The 18371-nt window shown below is 40.7% G+C and overlaps 1 protein-coding gene across 2 annotated transcripts in view; it reads left to right on the plus strand.

Moving 5' to 3' along the window:
- Positions 1-14141, plus strand: part of DCBLD1 (discoidin, CUB and LCCL domain containing 1) — a 68541-nt gene extending 54400 nt beyond the window's left edge. Inside the window, exons 7-15 of one of the 2 annotated variants that reach the window (XM_033102851.1) lie at positions 3599-3639; positions 4604-4819; positions 5200-5324; positions 5601-5748; positions 5844-5951; positions 8137-8227; positions 8462-8511; positions 9383-9502; positions 11975-14141. In XM_033102851.1, coding sequence (XP_032958742.1) covers positions 3599-3639; positions 4604-4819; positions 5200-5324; positions 5601-5748; positions 5844-5951; positions 8137-8227; positions 8462-8511; positions 9383-9502; positions 11975-12492 — 1417 coding nt within the window. In that variant the 3' untranslated portion in view covers positions 12493-14141. The remainder of the gene's footprint in view (positions 1-3598; positions 3640-4603; positions 4820-5199; positions 5325-5600; positions 5749-5843; positions 5952-8136; positions 8228-8461; positions 8512-9382; positions 9503-11974) is intronic. The other variant, XM_033102852.1, reaches the window with a different exon arrangement.
- The last annotated feature ends 4230 nt before the right edge of the window (positions 14142-18371 follow it).

Genomic DNA, 18371 nt, shown 5'->3' on the forward strand with positions numbered 1-18371 from the left:
CCTTTCACAGGCATTGCAAGTAATAACCTATAAAAGGCAGTCATCCCCTAAGGACAGGGCCCGTACTGCACACTCAGATGTGCAGGCTTACCTCTCTGTATTTGTGTTCTCTGCCTGCCATGACCTTCCCATGGACTTTCCCCTCTGGATAGGAGTTTTAGCTACAAGAGGCCCTAAAGTGTTTTTTTCATATTATCTGAACATTCAAAGACAAATTAGTCCCAAATTTGTGCCAGAGTTTAAGGTCTAAAAGCGTAAAGGATGCCTTTAGAAACTAAAATCTTTACTCAAATAAATAAAATTTATATCTATGTGTGTGTGTACACATATATGCACATACATATATCCTATATATAAATGAAAATTTATGTATGTACACACATGTATTTTATATACGTATGTGTGTGGGTGATATATGTATATACACACATACGTATATAAAATACATGTGTGTACATACATAAATTTTATGTATACATACATATACATACGTATCTACATATATCACCCACACACATATGTATATAAAATACATGTGTGTACATACATATATATATACATGTATATACATATATCACTCACACACATGTATATACATATATTTTACACTTAATGTATTTGCCTCAAACTCTTCGGAACATTAAAATTTATATCCTGATTTACAGTAAAAGTGATTGCTTATACTTAGGAAGCTTTAAATGTCAGCGTGACCTTGACTGTGACTATTTCTTTTTATGTTTTCTATGGTTTCTTCTATTGATACTAGGGTGCTATTTCATAAGGTATCAGGCTGTGGCTTAGAGTTGTTGGGTGCTGCTGTCTTTAAAACGAAGGAAGGACTGTCCTTTAACTTTAAATCTGTGTTTTGGAATCGAGCCTGTGTTTGTATACATTTGAATGCTTCTTTTGTAGAAAAATAGGATTATAAAAAGGTTAACTTGTACTGCTTGACGTTTATTTTACTTTTGAAGAAAAATTATTAAACCTACTAAATAAAAGTAAACGTTGTGTTCTCAATTACTTCTGATACATCTACTGCTTTCTATAATTTGAAATTAAATTTTGATGCAAAAAAAAGAGTACAGAAGTCTGAACCATTAATGAATTAGGAAAAGTTTTGCTTAGCATTGCCTATAGTTATTTGAGCAAATGTCCTATTTTTGTATTGGTGGAAGTAGATAGAAAGTCCAGAATTATATCAAGGTCCCTCCTTCCTTCTAGCTTTGTGATTTGCACTGACTCTTTGTACTAAGCAGAGAAGAGTAAAGTGTAGGCTAATATAGTCTCTTTTACTCATTTAGATTCCCAAATCTTCAGGGAGCAGTTGTTTTTGCTGTTTTGCGGTTGGGGAACCACTGTACATGCGGTCATTGAACTTCTGTTCCCACACATGATTGTTTGGTGTTCAGGAAAAAACACAGAAGGGAGCATTGCAGCTGAGGAAGAAGTCCCTAAAGTAAATATCCAGGGTTCTTCTGGGGTTCATCCGGGGTCAGGTCATTTCCTGGATTTGAGGAGACCAGAATGGAATCAGGAAGAGGCGCTGACTTCACACAGAGGATGAAGGCTCAAACCATCAGCAGGGAAGGCTTTACTTTCTGTTTACATCAGACTATTCTTGATTGCTTCTGTAGCCCTCTGGGAAGGCTGGCAATTTCTAGGATCTGATTGAATATATTCACCTTCACGTGGGAATGCCTCAGGACCCCAATCTTCAGAATCTAGGACATTTTTTTCTTTTTTTCCACAAACAGGAGGAGACTGACATACCTAGAGAATTGTCTAAGCGGTTGTATTCAATTAGTTCAAAAGACTGACATGGAAAAGCATTTTCCAGCTGATAATAGAGGAAAGCCAGGAAGAAACTGCTAGAAGCTGAGCCTTCCCTGGCATCTTCTTCTCAGGGTTAACTCCAAAGTTGTTCTTCTTACCATAGCTTCTCTTTTTCAACAACAACCAAATAAATCTTTTAATGTTTCCTGGCAGTGGGAGTAAGTTTAGGCTCTCAGGGTTGCCACAGTATTATTTGGGATTATTTGGGCCAAATTTCAAGTGGAGTACTTAGTGCAGGAACATTAGAGAAAATGGAAAAATTAGTCAAAGCAAGGCTGTAAATAAATCTTAGTAAAAATTTAAATATGAATTGCAACAACTGGCACCTTTCTTTAAAGGCCTGGAGAGCTGGATCTTCTTCCCAGCTTTGCCACTAACTGTGAATTTAGGCAAGTCGCATGACCCAGGTAGGTCTGAGTTTTCTCTTATGAGAAATGATTGGTGCCTGCATTTTATTCAGCACAGAGATTACAACAGAGCATTTATTGGAATACCAGGGCTATAAATTTCTGCCTGAGTGTGGTGGACAAAGAATCTGAAAGAGAAAATTCATCCCAGAGAATTGGACTACCTGTGACTTCTAAAAAAACCATTGCTGGGGAGGCACTAATGCTCTTGTCCAGCTCTTTTTGAGTTCTCTGGGGATTTCACAGTTCAGTACTTTCTCTATCCATTATTGCCATATATAATTCAGAGTTAGACATTTAAAATATTAAACCGTATTCTCAGATTGTAAAATAATGGAACACACAGTGACATCTACCTTTTTGTGTTTGCCTCCAGTATCTAATATAGTAAGTACTATGCACATAAGATTAATCTTGAGAATTCCACATTTTCTATTCATTCTACGTCTTTAAACACCATTGAGTTGATGAGGGGTTTAAAGAAAGTTAAAGAGCGTGTTGGACCTTCAGGACTCTCTCCACCAAAGAAGACAACTGCAGAACAAGGATGATTTGATGAGTTCTCCCATGAGATTAATACAAGTTATGAAGCCCCAGGGTTCCAAAGGCCCAAGGATCTATGCTGATGAGCAGAACTGTCTTCCAGCAGAAAGAGGCCCGTTCAGACCAGTCCGGGAGATGCTTTGAGTTTTCTCCAGCTGCACCTTGTCATCCAGGAGCAGGCACTGGTTCATGGCTCGATGCCGGTTGCCACAGTAGGTAGGAGTATTGATTGGAGAGAGAGACTGAGCTGAGGCTGTTCTAAGCGACATGCTGGTGCACCACCCCCTCAGGGAAGGAGCAGAGAAATCTACAGGGAAGGCATCTAGCAAAAGACATGCTGTTCTTAAAGTGACCAGGCTTCTTCATTTCTCTCAATGGTCCTTTAAAATGGTTCACACTGAGGAAGACCCTTAAGGTGACTGCTGAAGCAAAGGAAGTATTCAGGGCAGTGATCCTTTCTGCCTCCATCATCATATATTAATTAACTAGAATTGAAGGTTGTCCCTGAGGTTGTATATCTACACTTGTCTTTCCAATACAGTGTGGCATGATGGAAACAGCACAGGATTTTGATTCAAAAGCAGTGTCTCAGAGCCCTGCCCACTTGTCACCTGTATGACTTAAGGAAAGTTGCTTACCTTTGATGGGCCTGATTGTCTTGATCTAAGAAATACCAAGGATAAAGATAACAATGGCCTTGCGGGGTGCTATGAGGATCAGATGGGTGGGGGAGGCTCTGTGAGGCCTGGGCTACAGCACTGCGTCAGTTGGTAAGATACCGGTAAGCGACTCACCTCCTCATGTTTGTATTTCAGTGGTTCCCTGTCAGAGAAACGATTTCTGTTTACGTCCAATGGTAAGGATCATGCTTTCCTTAAGAATTTGATAAAATCCTCAGTGGTAGCTTATTCTTCCATACCCCTCAGGTGATAAAGTGTAAAGTTTTTTTTTTTCTTTTTTCCTCAAGTCACGTAGCACCAAATATGCTCTGACTTAAACATACACAATAAACCTTATTAAGCAGAAAATATTTTTGTTTGTAATCTAAGCTCTCTCAGACTTTTGCCAAGAAGAATGAAAATTTGAAATGACATTTATTTTAAGGTAGTTTCCTTTATGTCAGGTTTGAACAGAAAAAGCGTTTAAATCATGCAGTTTGATTTGTGGTTATCTTGACTTAAGTTATTGAAGATGAGTATATAAAATAAAGACTTTTTATCCCCTCCATCATGGAATGCATTCGGGGTAAATATTCTCCCTCATGTAAAGTAAAATATTTCAAGAAGGACAATATGAATATGTCTTCTTTGCCCAGGAAGAGGAGTGTGGCCTTATTTAATCCCTCCACACCGCCTTGGACACGGCATAGTTAGGGTTCTAAGGGTGGGTGTCGGGTACAATTTTCTGATCTTCAGAGCACCTGGGACACCTGCTCTACAAGGTACAGAGTGGAGTCCCATTGTGATCAAGTGAGAAGAACCTCAGCATTTTAAACCTTTAAGACATCTTGCACTGTTGACATCTGAGTGAATTTAGGTTAGAAAGGAAAAATCTTCAGCGGGGACAAAGAGATATAACTTATAGGGGGATATGACTTCAGAGAGATCCATTAAAAAGAAAAGCAGCAACAATTTTAAGATACCGCAGTACAAATGACTCAAATGCAAGTCTGGGTCATTAAAAAACTAGTAATTACACAGTGGATTTGCTATCACAATGGAAGTAAAACAACTGAATAATTCTAAGTGAGATGGGGTACATTTATTTTTTTGCTTTCATTTTGTTTTACAGCTGAAATGTTTTCCTGCCCTTTTTTCTAGGTTGCAGCAGATCCTTGAGTTTGGACTCTGACAGTCAAATCACAGCTTCTTCTTCTTGGAAGTGGGTCAGTGAGATTGGAGAGCAAATTCTTTGGTCTCCTGGCCAAGCCCGACTTCAGAACCAGGGTCCATCATGGGCGTCAGGGGACAGCAGCAAGAACCACAGACAACGAGAGTGGCTGGAGATAGATTTGGGAGAAAAAAAGAAAATAACAGGTACTGACACATGCAATTTCAAAACTGCAAAATGAGTTGCGGTTGAAATTTTCTTCCTGATTCATATAGATGCCTCTCTCTCTGTACAGCAAAGTACTCTACGTCTTAATCTTCTTATTGTGGGAAGAGTCTGTATGCGGGTTGTAAATATGTATGTATGGATTAGTGAGCTGATTCTCAATGGTGAAACCTTTTTGTGGCAGATTGTTAGTGTGAAAACACTCACCTGTGATCAGGTTTCTAAATGCAAGTAAGACAAGCTGGCCTGTAAAATAATTTGAGATTTCAAATGAGGGGGAGAAAAAGAAACCTGAAATTAAAATACATGGTATTCATAATATATTCTAAAAACTAACCTATAAATAACATTTTCTTATAAGGAATTAGGACCACGGGATCCACACAGTCAAATTTCAACTTTTATGTTAAGAGTTTTGTGATGAACTTCAAAAACAACAACTCCAAGTGGAGGACCTATAAGGGAATTGGGAATAATGAAGAAAAGGTAAGAGAAACTCTGGAGGAAAGAACTGAGTGGCAGAGTAGGCCTCCAAATATTTTCATCAGTGTGTTTCCAGAAAACAGATTTGCAGCCTCATCTTAGGTAGATAACTTGCCCTTTGTTTGCAATGCCTTATATCTTCAATATCAAGCGTATCTACAAAAATGCAACAGACATAGAATCCTGGCTTTGGTTTCATGTAACTACGTATGGGTTTGTTGATAAAGATGTAGACACTAACTAACAGACTCTTCAGGTGAAAGTTACCTCTTTCTACAGGTGTTTCAGGGCAACTTTAATTTTCGGGATCCAGTGAGGAACAATTTCATCCCTCCTATTGTGGCCCGATATGTGCGGGTTGTCCCCAAGAAGTGGCACCAAAGGATAGCCTTAAAAGTGGAGCTCATTGGTTGCCAGATTACACAAGGTAGGATTCAGGGTGAGTCAGTGAGCAATTCAATTCTGGTCATCTCCTTTGAGAAATTGTTGCTACTAATGTGGTGTTTCCAACATCTCCCTCAGGTAATGATTCATTGGTGTGGCGCAAAACAAGTCCAAATTCGGTTGATTCAACTAAAAGAGAAGATGAGGCAATCACAAAAATCATCCCCTCTGAAGAAATGCCCGCAAGTAGAGCAGTTATTTTTTTGTGGTTTCCTCAGAAGTACAACTGATACTCCATACGATATAATAGCTTCAACAAAATTTTTCTTTGTCATATAAATGTCTGGAAGCAGATGGTTCAACAGTATCTGCCCATGTATAAATGATGTATGTCCACAACTATTCATTACAATATCATAAGTAGCAAAGGTAGTGTGTGCCCTTCAAACACTAGGTAAATATTTTATGGGAAAATAAGAGCACATCCATGCAACGGAATACCCTGCAGCCATGAAAAAGAATGTGTTAGTAATATAGAAAGCTCTCAGAGACAAATTGACAACTTATATAAATAAGCAAGGTACAGAACAGTCTAGTTGCACTCTATTTGGTGTATAAAAAGGGAAAACAAAAAATGAACTTTATATATAAAATTAGTATTTCCAGAAGAATGTCAGGGAACATAATTTGGCTTCTTGTGAAGGAAAAACAGAGGTAGGAGATAAACATTCCATTCCATACCTTTATGTGCTTTTTGAATTCTGAACTTGTGTGTGTATGATCTAGTCAACTAATGAACATTAAAAGTACATTTATTTTTCAGAATATAAAATAATTTGCATATTAATTTTATAAAATTTGGAAAGATAGAAATGTAAGAAAATAAAAATCAGTATCCATAGATAAACACCAAATTCCACTGTATCCAGTCAATTATATTTATAGTCACAACTTGGAGACAAAATGGTAGCATACCATATATTCTGTTTCATGGCATATACTTTTCACTTAACATTGTATTATGAGCATTTTTCAATACTATTAAATAATTGAAAAACAATTATTAATATCATTTTCATATAGGAATGCCATTATTTAGTTAACCATTCTCTTATTGTTGGATGTTTAAGTTGTTAAATTTTTCCCAAATTTCCATTCTTATAAATAACACTGCAGTCATTTATGTAAATTTTGTGCCTTTCTAAGTTTCTTATCGTCCCTTTCATGAACTACACATTTCTATTCCTGGTCATCCCTTTATTTTCTTCCCAGGGATCACAGACAAAGAAGGATGTAGACCAAATATTTCTCCTTTAGTTTGTATAGTTTCCACAGGCTTGGGGCCTCCTGTAGTGGCTGGTAAAGTGACCTCCTGTTTCAAAGCAGAAAGCAACAGTTGTAGGAAGACATGGTCTGCTGTTTCATGCACCAGAGCGGAAATGCTGTTTGAGATCATCAGGCTGCATTTCCTTTCAGTCCACAGCTCCAAAGCTCTGGTAATGAGAAGCCCAGGGTCCCCAGACCTCTGTTATTGTACAGGTCCAAGCCCACCCACCATTGAGGGGGAAGTGGTTGCTTGAGCCAAGGTAAGAGCTCCACGCTATGCTGGAATCTTTGACCTGTCTGAATAGCTCCTGGATGGGCTAGCTTTAAACCTTCCCCCTTAATTCTGACTTTTGGAGTCTAATATGGTCTAAGCAACAAGCTCACAGTAAATGTTAATCCCTTTTGGAATGAAATCTTGCCATTTCTGACAACATGGATGGCCGTAGAGGGTATTATGCTGAATGAAATAAGTCAGACCGTGAAAGACAAATGTCATATGATTTCACTTATATGTGGAATCTAAAAAACAAAATAAATGAACAAACAAAACAGAAACAAACTCATAGATACAGAGAACATGTTGACGGTTGCCAAATTGGAGGGGGGTTGAGGGGTGGGTGAAAATAGGGAAGGAATTAAGAAGTACAAATTGCCAGTTATAAAAGCAGTCACAGCATGTAAAGTACAGCATAGGGAATATAGTCAATAATGTTGTAATAGCTATGTATAATGTCTGATGGGTACTAGACTTATCACTTCGTAAGTTATATAAGTGTCTAATCACTATGCTATGCACCTGAAACTAATATAATATTGTATGTCAATTGTAATTGAAAAAAATTATTAATTTTTTTAAAAAGTAAAAATAACAAAAATTTTTTTAAAAGAAAACTGCCTTTGGGGGAAGATAAATTTTATTTTCCTAAACCTTAGCCAGGATTTTGAATTCTGTCATTTTGCTTTCCGATGTCAGTAAATGCCTACCATGTATTCATTCCCCCACATATTAATGCTTGGAAGACCTTTCAAGTCACTGTTGTGTTTTAGATCATGAAATGTGGTTGCAAGTCATTTCTGTTGTAATGTGGTGCTTCCGCCCTCTTAGGAATAAACGTCACAATGGTTGCTGTGCCACTGGTGCTAGGACTCCTGGTGCTGCTGACTGCTGGAATGGGAATCTTTGCAGCCTTTAGAAAGTATGTGCCTTTACCTTTTTAAATTTCTTCTCTAATTATGTAAACCATCACAAAAACAAAAAGTTCACCCCTCAGATGTTCATATGTAGAAAAGTAGCATTGCTTCTTCCAATGTAAAATGTTACCTTACATTTTCCAAACAAGTCGAGTAGAGGTAGAAGGTGTCATACATCATTTTAGAAATAGTACTTATCATTTAGAAACCCTTTCAGTAGGATTTTTTTGTCTCAATAGGAGGAAGAAGAAAGGACATACTAATGGATCTGCTAAAGCTCAGAAAACAGGTTGGTGGAAAACTGTCTACAATTTTATTCTGTCTTTGAGGAAGGATCTGCTGATTAAAATCACAATTATGTCTGTGGCCACACTTGTATGGAAAAAAGAAATAAGATCTATAGTTTTTAAGTTAACACATTTATAAGGAAGGAATATATTGTATTCTATCTTTATAATTCACAGGTTTTAGGGCCAGATTACATTTACTTTTGTTCAACATCATCCCATCATTTATCCACATTATTTTTTTTTGGCCACTGGAGTTTAGACCAACATATTGCTTGTCTTCAAGGAGAGAGTATAAAAGCCCCATCTGTGAACTGAACACTGTCCAGCACTCAGCATCTGCAGACTTCCAGAGTATTTTCCACTCTGGGAAAGTAGGGGAAGGACTAGACGTGGCTGTGTCCAGGTTTCCGAGAATCCTTAGGACACAGGATGCCCAAGCAATGCATCAGCTACAGTCTAGAGAGAGGGCAGTGGGGCAGGACCCCTGAGAATCTCAGGGACAACTTGGGACTCCACCTCCACAGGGTGTAAATAGTCAGCTGTGTTGACTCCTCTGGTCACAAATGCCATGTCAGTGCAGATTAGAAAACCATGCCCAGGTGGTCTAATATAGGGATAAATGGGGACCTGTGGGTACAGATGCTTTTTAAAGGCACTGTGCAAAGCATGGTCGGGATAGCATTTGCTGTTGTTATAACAACCTCAATGTGCTGTCTCTACCACACACACTTGAAGCACTGTGCCCATGACTTTATCACAAGGTCCGCTGGCAAAAGACAGCCTGACCTCTGGCTCATGGAGCAACATGCAATGGAGTATGTGCATTACACTTCTGAGATATTACTTTGTTTCTGGTTTTGTTTATTTCAGACTGTTGGAAGCAGATTAAATATCCCTTTGCCAGACATCAGTCTGCTGAGTTTACCATCAGCTATGATAATGAAAAAGAGATGACACAAAAGTTAGATCTCATCACAAGTGACATGGTGGGTAAGTGCCAACCTCTGTGACAGTGCTATGAAGGAGATGTTGGTTGTGGAAGAAGGGAGACCAGGAGAGAAATAAGACCAAAATCCTTTTGTGTAGATGGGGTCCCATAAATGAGTAAGTAATATGTGAAGTTTTCTTTCTGCACTCTGCACAGAGTTACAAACTGACATTGAGATATTTCACAAAAGCCCCATTCAGTTGAGGCTTTTACAGCTGCTGGGGCTATAATAACACCAAAGCAATAGCCCTGAAGTACCACTAAAATCTGGAAGCTCTTAATTAATATGTTTTTGTTACTAAGGTTTTGATTAAGCCACTGGGAAAGATGAACTAAGGCACTAGAAAAATGAGTTAAACAGCTCCTGCTCTTGAGGAAGAGTAGATAGGAGATGAAGGAACCTGTCCAGTGATAGAATGGCCTTATGTCCCTGACAGGCTGCTGTCGAGAGTCAAGCTTCTCAAACTATCTGTGGGGAAGGTTCCACTTTTTTGCTTTAAAAAAAAAAAAAAAAAAACTTTCTAATCCATTAAGGATTGATACTTTTATAAACTACAATATAAATTAGTAGTAATTTTATTTTTAAAAAGACATACAAAATACAAAGATCTAATTTTTTTTAATTAGACTCAAGGGACATAAAATTACTCTCTCAAATTGCTGTAAGTTTCTAAACACTTGCTCTCAATGTGTGTACTTACCTCTTTACAGACCTGTCACAAACAGTTCTCAGATATGTAGGCGTCTACAGACCCCACTCTGAGTAGCACTGCTCAAGCTTCTTCTCCAAGTGTGTTTTGAGGACCAGCAGCATCAGCATCATGGGAGCTTACTAGAAATGCGGGCTTTCAGGCCATGCCCCAGGCCTACTGAACCAGAAGTTTCCAAGTGTGCGTGTACATATCACAGCCCGAGAGGGGCCAGTGGATAGGTTGCCTGAGCTGCTTCAAGGGCAAAGAGAACATCTGTCCAACTAAAATCCATCTTCTTGTTCCTTTCTCCCAACAATTCTAGTCCTATGTTGGGGGCAAACCCAGGAGAGAGGAGACCCCCTTGTCTGTCCTATTCTTCCTTTCATTCTCCTTCAGCTTCCGATGCAGCCTCTCCTCCTTCCTCACTGCGTAGTGCTTCTTGGTCTCTGATTCGTGCAAGGCCCAGGTCGCCCTCTTGCCCCCACTCCTCTGCAGTCTTCCCTCCAGCAGTCTCACCCACTCCAGAGCGCTCAGTAGAGCCCTGCCTTGCATATTTGTCCACTCTGTTGCTCAAGCCCAGACTTCCCTCCTGCTCCCCAATAAGTAATTCTCATCTGCTGGACATCTTCCCCTGCAAGTGTCATCCGTTCTCCAGGAGGTCCAAAATTGAACCCAGTATTCTTAACCCTCCCCTCATGTGCTCCCTGCAATCTTCTTCTGCGTGGCTTCCCGCCTCTGCCTCCCAGTCTTCCAGGCTTAACCTGGGCAGGATCTTTGGTGCCCCTCTTTCCTCATACCCTCCCTGCATCGCTGTGATCAATTCCTTGGACTCCTATCCCCGAAGCGTGACTTTTCCAAGGCTGCTGTCAGTTCCCTAGTTTGTAATTTCTATCTTTCATTTTTCTTTGCTTTTCACTCCTTGTTTTTCTTTTATTTACCTCTCCTTCTTCCGCCTACCTCCAGAGTTACCTCTGACTGTGCCAGTCTCTTATTCAGAATCCTCATTAGGTTTTCTACAGAATTAAATCAAACTTCTTAGCAACACACTCAGTGCTTCTCAAGGTCTAGCATATGGTTAACAGCACACACTTGGGACATGTGCTCGAAGTCTTGCTTCATTGGCTGCCAGCTGTGTGATCTTGGAAGCGTTTGCTTAATCTCTCTCTGCTTCATTTTTCCATTTTTAAAATGGAGTAATAGTCCCTACCTCATAGTACTTTTTTTTTTTGAGGATTTAATTAATCGATGCCTTAGTATCTGAGAATAATGTCTGGCATGGAATAACGACTCCATAAATGGTGAGTTTTATCATTATCATCACCATTATCATTAGTCCCCAACCTACTATTTTGGTCTTTATATTCTACTGAACTACTCCATGTCCCTCATCTTCCGGCCACATCAAATGCTAACTGTTTTCATGGCCTTTGTTGAATAGGTTTAATCACATTTCCCTCCACCTCCAAAATTTGCCATTTCAAGAGCCACTATAAGAGCTCCGTGAATGATTTTTCCCCATCCCTCTAGATAGGGTGAAACGTAATCTGAGCTTCTCTCGGTTCCTGAGATTCTGGAGGCTTCCTAAAGCAGGCCTGTGGTTGTGGAGTCCCCTAAGTATGGCAGCTATGCCTTTTACATCTAGTTCTTTCTCAGCGCGCCTGGTACCTTAGGCACTCAGTAGAGCTGAATAAGCAGAGCACCCTCCTCCGCAAACAACGGGCTTGTCCGTGTATCAGTGGGCTGCACAGTGCTGTTCTATGGACTCGGCTCTCTTCATTGCAGATTACCAGCAGCCTCTCATGATTGGCACCGGGACAGTCACGAGGAAGGGCTCCACCTTCCGGCCCATGGACACCGAGGCGGCGGACGAGGCAGGGGCGAGCGCCGAGGCCTGCCGCCACTACGATTGCCCGCTCGCCACCGGCCGCCACGAGTACGCGCTGCCCTTGACCAACTCCGAGCCCGAGTACGCCACGCCCATTGTGGAGCGGCACCTGGCCCGCGCACACACCTTCTCGGCGCAGAGCGGCTACCGGGTGCCGGCGTCCCAGCAGGCGCACAAGCACTCCCTGTCTTCCGGCAGCTTCTTCCCAGCTGCAGCGGCAGCTGGGGCCACCGGCGCCGGCTACCCAAAGCCCCAGAGCCCCGCGCCCTCTGACCCAGGCTACGATCAGCCCAAAGCCGGGGGCTGCTTAAGCGCAGAGCCGGACTATCAGAAGCCCCAGCGGAATGATGCTTACTCAGCCCCCAGAGACTGCCTCAAACCCCTCAACCAGACAGCCGTGACTGCTCTTCTGTGAACACAATGTGAAAGAAACCTGCTGTGGTACTGAGCGTCTGGCTGTGTGCTGCGGCTCTGGAAGAAGAGAGATGGGTTCGTGAGTGTGTGTGTGTGTGTGTGTGTGTGTGTGTGTGTGTGTGTGAGTGAGAGAGAGAGAGAGAGAGAGAGAGAGAGAGAGAGAGAGAGAGAGAGAGAGACTTAATAGGATCCTGCGGTGGAATACACGAGACCACCTCTCATACTGTTTACAAAGTTGTGCAGCTGTTTTTGTTCTGACCCTTAAGGCAAGAGTGTTGGTTTTTGTTGGGCTAGAAAAATGAAAAATTTGTAGATGGCATTTTCATTTCTCTAACTGTGATATTGAGCTGCTTTGGTATAAAATGTGCAATCTGTACAGTTATATTTAACAAGAATTAAAGTAACTTAAGTTTGCTTTATCAGATTTTAGTTCTGCCCAGAGGTTAAGTGGGAGAATGCAGGTGTTGCAAAAAAGAAAAAAGAAAAAAAAAGTATGTAATAGTATGTTCACTTTTTAAATATATTTTATCTGATACTGTGTTAGCAGCAGGTCTGTTTAAACTTAATCTTGTTATTGTGGCTCATTTCCTTTCCTTTTTAATAACTAGAACTAAAAGCATTAACATTCTTCTCCTGGAAGGAGTGAAATTACTTGAAGCATGAAAAGCACACCAGGGTGGTTGTTAGCAATTTTGATTGTAGATTTAAAACACACACACACAGACAACCACCTCAGCAACTGCCTGTTCCTTAGACTCCGCTTCAGATGGAGACATGTAGTTGGGGGTCTGGGCCTGCGTAGAGAGGAGGTCTCTGGCCTGCAGGGGACCTCATTGCCCGAGGGATCCTGAGGGACCTGGATCCCTGAGGAACTGGCTGTCATCACACTTCGCTTCTTCCTCACCTCAGACCTGGCAGATACTGTATGGCTTTCACATGCAAATCAACCTTGTCAAACTACCTGCAAAGCCAAATGCCAAGACTTAACAGCAACCAAAACTGCTCTGCCAACAAACTGAATGAAGGGGGCACAGCAATTACAGTCTGAATTGCTGTGTCACGTGCTTTTGTACCTCAGATTAAAAATACTGTTGAGGTCAGACGCGCACACTTTTCATGACTTTCTTTAGCAATAGCACACTGTAGTCTGAAACAAAAAAATTTATTTGAATTGTATTCTTCTGAAAGTGACCGGGGCCAAATCTACATAGAGCTTTTCTACTGAGATTGTTGGGAACTGTTTTTATAAGGAACACTTTCCCCTCAAGTATGTGTCCATAATTCCAGATTAGCCCAGACCTCAGCTGTACCTCATGTTCAGTGGTTTTCTATGAGTTTGCTTTGTAAGTTCACTGTGGGGGATTTAACCTCTTTTGCCAAAGAGGAAAATGTGTGATTGTTACTTTGTTTTAATAGAAAATGTGGACCAAGAAAAAAAAACCATTTCCCTAAAAAAAAAAAAACAAAAAAAAAAGTATTATAATCCTATTTGTATGACAATGACTTTCTGTGAACCGTATAAATATTAAAATAGAGTGGTGGAAGGTCGTGGCCGATTATCTGTTGCTTTTTGTGGAGGATAAACTGTTTACTTTGTGGTGTTTACATGGTTTTATATGCATACTAATGTAATAAAGGATGCCAAGTCAAAGCGCCTGCACCTCTCATTGGTGTCTGCTTGCTGGGCTATTGAAGACCCTTGCGGCTCGGGCTCCCTAAAAGGGCATGTGATAGGGTGGGAAAAGCATGGGCTTGGGTCAGATGGATGTTGGTTTCAGGTCCTGATTTGTTGCACAATAGCTGAGGGATCTTGGGCCAGTTGTTGTGGAAATAAATGAAGACCAACCATATGAAAACAAGCAGAAGCTACTCAAAAGCTTGCTACAGCAGCGGAATCAGCCACTATCGCGTTTTGGCAGAGAGAGAATCAAAGGCAGCAGAGGAGTGGGAAAGCTGTGTAGTGGAAAAAAGGGAAGGCTTCTGTGCCTGATGAGAGGCTGTTGGCCTAGGGAAGCTGTAGGAGGAATTAACTAGAAGTGGGGCATCCTGTATAATTGTTAGGGGTGCATATTTGGCTTCCTCTTCTTGGTCCTAACTTGGAAGTAGAGACAAAAGTTTCGGAAGATAACAGTTATTAACCAAATCCTAGGATTTGGGGTCAATTGTTACAGGTGTTATTGTTTGACTTCCTGGATTGTAACCAGAAATAATGGTCTGATTTCTTATAGGTCTGATTTATAGGAGACTGGCTTTCTGGGCCAGTTACTGTGGAGAATGGTTTCCTGCTTTTATTGGTATAGTTGGGAATCAGAGTTCTATTTTTATACATGATTTGGCCATTATCCATTTGTATATTCAGTCTGTCATTATGTAACCCTGAGCCTCAGTTCCCTCATGTGTAAAAATGATGTTAATGTACCTTCCTCCAAGGCTTGCAGATAAGAATTAATTGGGACATCTATCAAAGTGTTTCTTCTATAAGAGGCCTTTTTTTCTCAGTGAGCTGTATATAGCAGTTTAACATTACAATAGTCCATAAGAACGGATATCTTTACAATGAAGCTGTCTTCATCACATTTCTTCCCCATACTTATGATCTAATCATGACAGAAAAGACAAAACAAGGACTTTGTTTTCCAACAGCACTTCCTCAAGGTGGCCTCGCTGTGTAGACCAGTGTGGGGAAGTGGAAAGGCCTGATAAACCCTACACAACCAAACTTAAACCTAGATGATAAGAGCAAAAAAATTCTCTTTCCTTTTCAGTGTTTGGCAACTTTAGCACATATGATAAAGTGAGAATGAGATAATTCTAATTTTTCTGGTTTCTCCTATGTTACCAAATCCTACTGGGGGGGCAAAGATTGCATTCTGCCACATCACACACGCAACTGTGGTGGAAACACGTCTGCTCTGACAAGACTACACTGACCACAGAGGTGGCCGAAACTGCTCTGGATTTTACTACTGTGATTTCCACTTTCATTAGTATGTAGTCAGCCTACAACACATCTAGAAAGGATGTGAAAGATTGTTCTGTGTTTATTACACTTGCTTTGGAGTCTCAGCAGAAAGTGAAATCACATTTACATTATATTGCAACTATAGGCTCCAGGAAGAGTCTTTCATCAATACATCAGTTCAGCAGTCCAGGTTGCTTGGCCTCACTGTCCTCAAAATGCTTCTCTTGCATTCATTCAGGCACCAAATAGTTGTTGAAGTTCTGAGAGCCACCCTCACCCTGTACTTACTTAAATTGAGAGAGCACGCCTGGGCTCTGGCTAAGACCTGGGAGCAGCTAAGTCCCAGTCCTGCGAAGCTACGGTTGGTTCCAAACCTGCTAATGCTCCCTGCCCCAAACAGCCCATCCAGTCACCCCACACTCCTCAAACCCACACCAGGTTCTCTGCCTGCCTCCCACTACAGCTCTGCCTCCCAGCCAACCACCGGTTCTGGGAATAAATTCTAGAGACTAAAGATCTGTGCTCTGCTTTTGGTATGCTGTCATTTTCCTACTATGTGTTCGGCTGTGAATTCATTTGTATTCATAATACTTCAGACTTGAGCTTCTTGAATTTTAGGATTCAGTGTTATCAACTATGAAAAATTCTCAGCCCTCCCCCCGCCCTCGCTTTTTTTCCAATACTACTTGACTCTTCGTTGTTTCCTGTATTCACTCCTCCTGGAATGCCTATTGGATACTCATTGGGCCATCTCATTTATCCCCCCCCCCCACCCGTGTCTCTTAATCCCTTTTATTTTCCATCTCTTTGTCTTTCTGTTCTGTGTTCTGGGTAAATTCCTGAAAGACAGTACAGCATAGTGGTTGAGTACACAGACTTCAGATTGCCTGGCCAAGAAACCATGACTTCTCAGTGCCTGTTTCCTTACTTGTTACGTAGGGAAAACAATACTACCTACCTACCTATGGCTGTTGTGAAGATTAAATGAAGCTTTTAGAGCACTGTCTAGCCCGCATGAAGCACTAATGTATAAGGTTATATATTATACTTCAGTTTCCTAATCCCCTCTTCTGCTGTCTAGTCTGCTGTTTACTTACTGAGGTTTTAATTTCAATTCTTTTTTAATTTCTAGATCTGGTGATTCTTTTTCAAATCTGCCCTTTTCGACACTATCTTGGTATTTTCTTGGGCTTTGATTCCTTCTTTGAGTTATTTGAAACATGAATTTTATATTCCTGGTGACTGTTATCTTCATCTCATTTAGAGTAAAGGTCGGAGTTTGTGCAATGATTATAAGGCTCTGTTAATCTGTCATTTCTGTCCAGGAAATGTTCTCCGAGTTGCTCACATGGTAGCCACATATGGCAATTGAGCACTTGAAATGTAGTCAGAGGGACTGAGGAATACATTTTTAATTTTATTGAATTTTAATTTACTTAAATGTAAATAGCAACCTGTGGCTACTGTATTAGATAGGACAAATCTGTGATCTGTACCCCCCCCCCCCACTATCAAGCTGTCACCTCTCTGACCTCATCTCCTACTTCTTCCCGACTTGTTGACCCCATTCCAGCTACATGTGCCTCCTGGCTGTCACCGGAATGTGCCAGGGACACACCCATCTCGAAACCTTTGCACTTGCTGTTCTCTTTTCAAGCAAAGCTCTTTCCCTAGGTATCTGCATGGCTTGTTCTTTTGCCTCTGTCAAGTCTGCACTCAAATGTAACCTCCATGAGGTCTTCCTTTCTTTCCCTGTCTGAAAACTTCACCTTTCTCCCCTAACACATTTTCTGTCTCCTGCTTTACTTTTCTTCTTAACATTTATTGCTATCTAATACAGCACGCATTTTTTATTTATTTTTTTGTTAGTTATCCCACTAGATTATATCCCATGAGGGAAAGGATTTTTGTCTGTATTGTTCCCTGCATATCCCCAGAACCTAGAAGAATGTTCAATGAATATTTGCTCAATAAATATATAGCCAGAAGTTCCTGAGACTCTTTATTGTTTCTGCTGATTCTTGTTCGTGGTGGTTTGTGTACTTGTGTGGTTTCAGATTTTGACTGGCAGCCCTCCCATAACACGACATTTCCCTCCTTGTGAAAATCTCACGATAATGTCCTTTCTGAGTGGTTTTGCATTTATAGTATCTATCAGGTACACCAGGTAGGGCTGCCAGATAAAATACAGGATACCCAGTTAAATTTGAATTTCAGATAAACAACAAAATAATTTTTAGTGTAAATATGTTCTGTGCAATATTGGGGACATATTTATACTACAAAATTATTTGTGTCCTGTTTTTTTATTTGCAAAATCTGGCAACTCTAACACCAGGAGTATCGTCAGTCCTGTACCAGTTTTTATTTACACTTTTGGTTTGGTGGTTCCTAGAGTATACCGAAAATTTAGACCAAAACCTGTGTAAGGCACAGTCTGCAGGTAAAAATTTCTCAAAGGAGACTTCCTTACCATCTAGGGCCATTTATCCTTTGTTGTCTGTCTTGTTGGGCAGATGTTTTTATGGTTCAACCTTTTACTACTCCAACTCCCCGCCACGCCTAACCCCAAATCTTGTCTCCTTCACGGTGGTTAAATACCCAGCGTCTAGTAACTGAAACTGCCTTACTCCCCAAATATCCGGAGTGTCAGCACCAGTGCTTGTCACTCTTTTTCAGGTTCTTCTTTGATTCTGATACCTGGGTATACCCCTCTATTTCTTGAGATTAGCAGGGCCTTTTAAAGAATTCTGATTTTATTTTACCTAACATTTCCAGGAATTTATAGACAGGTTTTCATCTTATCTGGCCTGCCATGTTGCTGGAATGGTGCCTCCTCAACAGGCAGGAAATAGCGTATTTATTGTACTTAGCACAGGCTTTAGAACTGTATAGAACTCAGGTTTAACCTGGGATTT

This window comes from Rhinolophus ferrumequinum, chromosome 3 (assembly GCF_004115265.2).
Source record: "Rhinolophus ferrumequinum isolate MPI-CBG mRhiFer1 chromosome 3, mRhiFer1_v1.p, whole genome shotgun sequence".
Taxonomy (NCBI): domain Eukaryota; kingdom Metazoa; phylum Chordata; class Mammalia; order Chiroptera; family Rhinolophidae; genus Rhinolophus; species Rhinolophus ferrumequinum.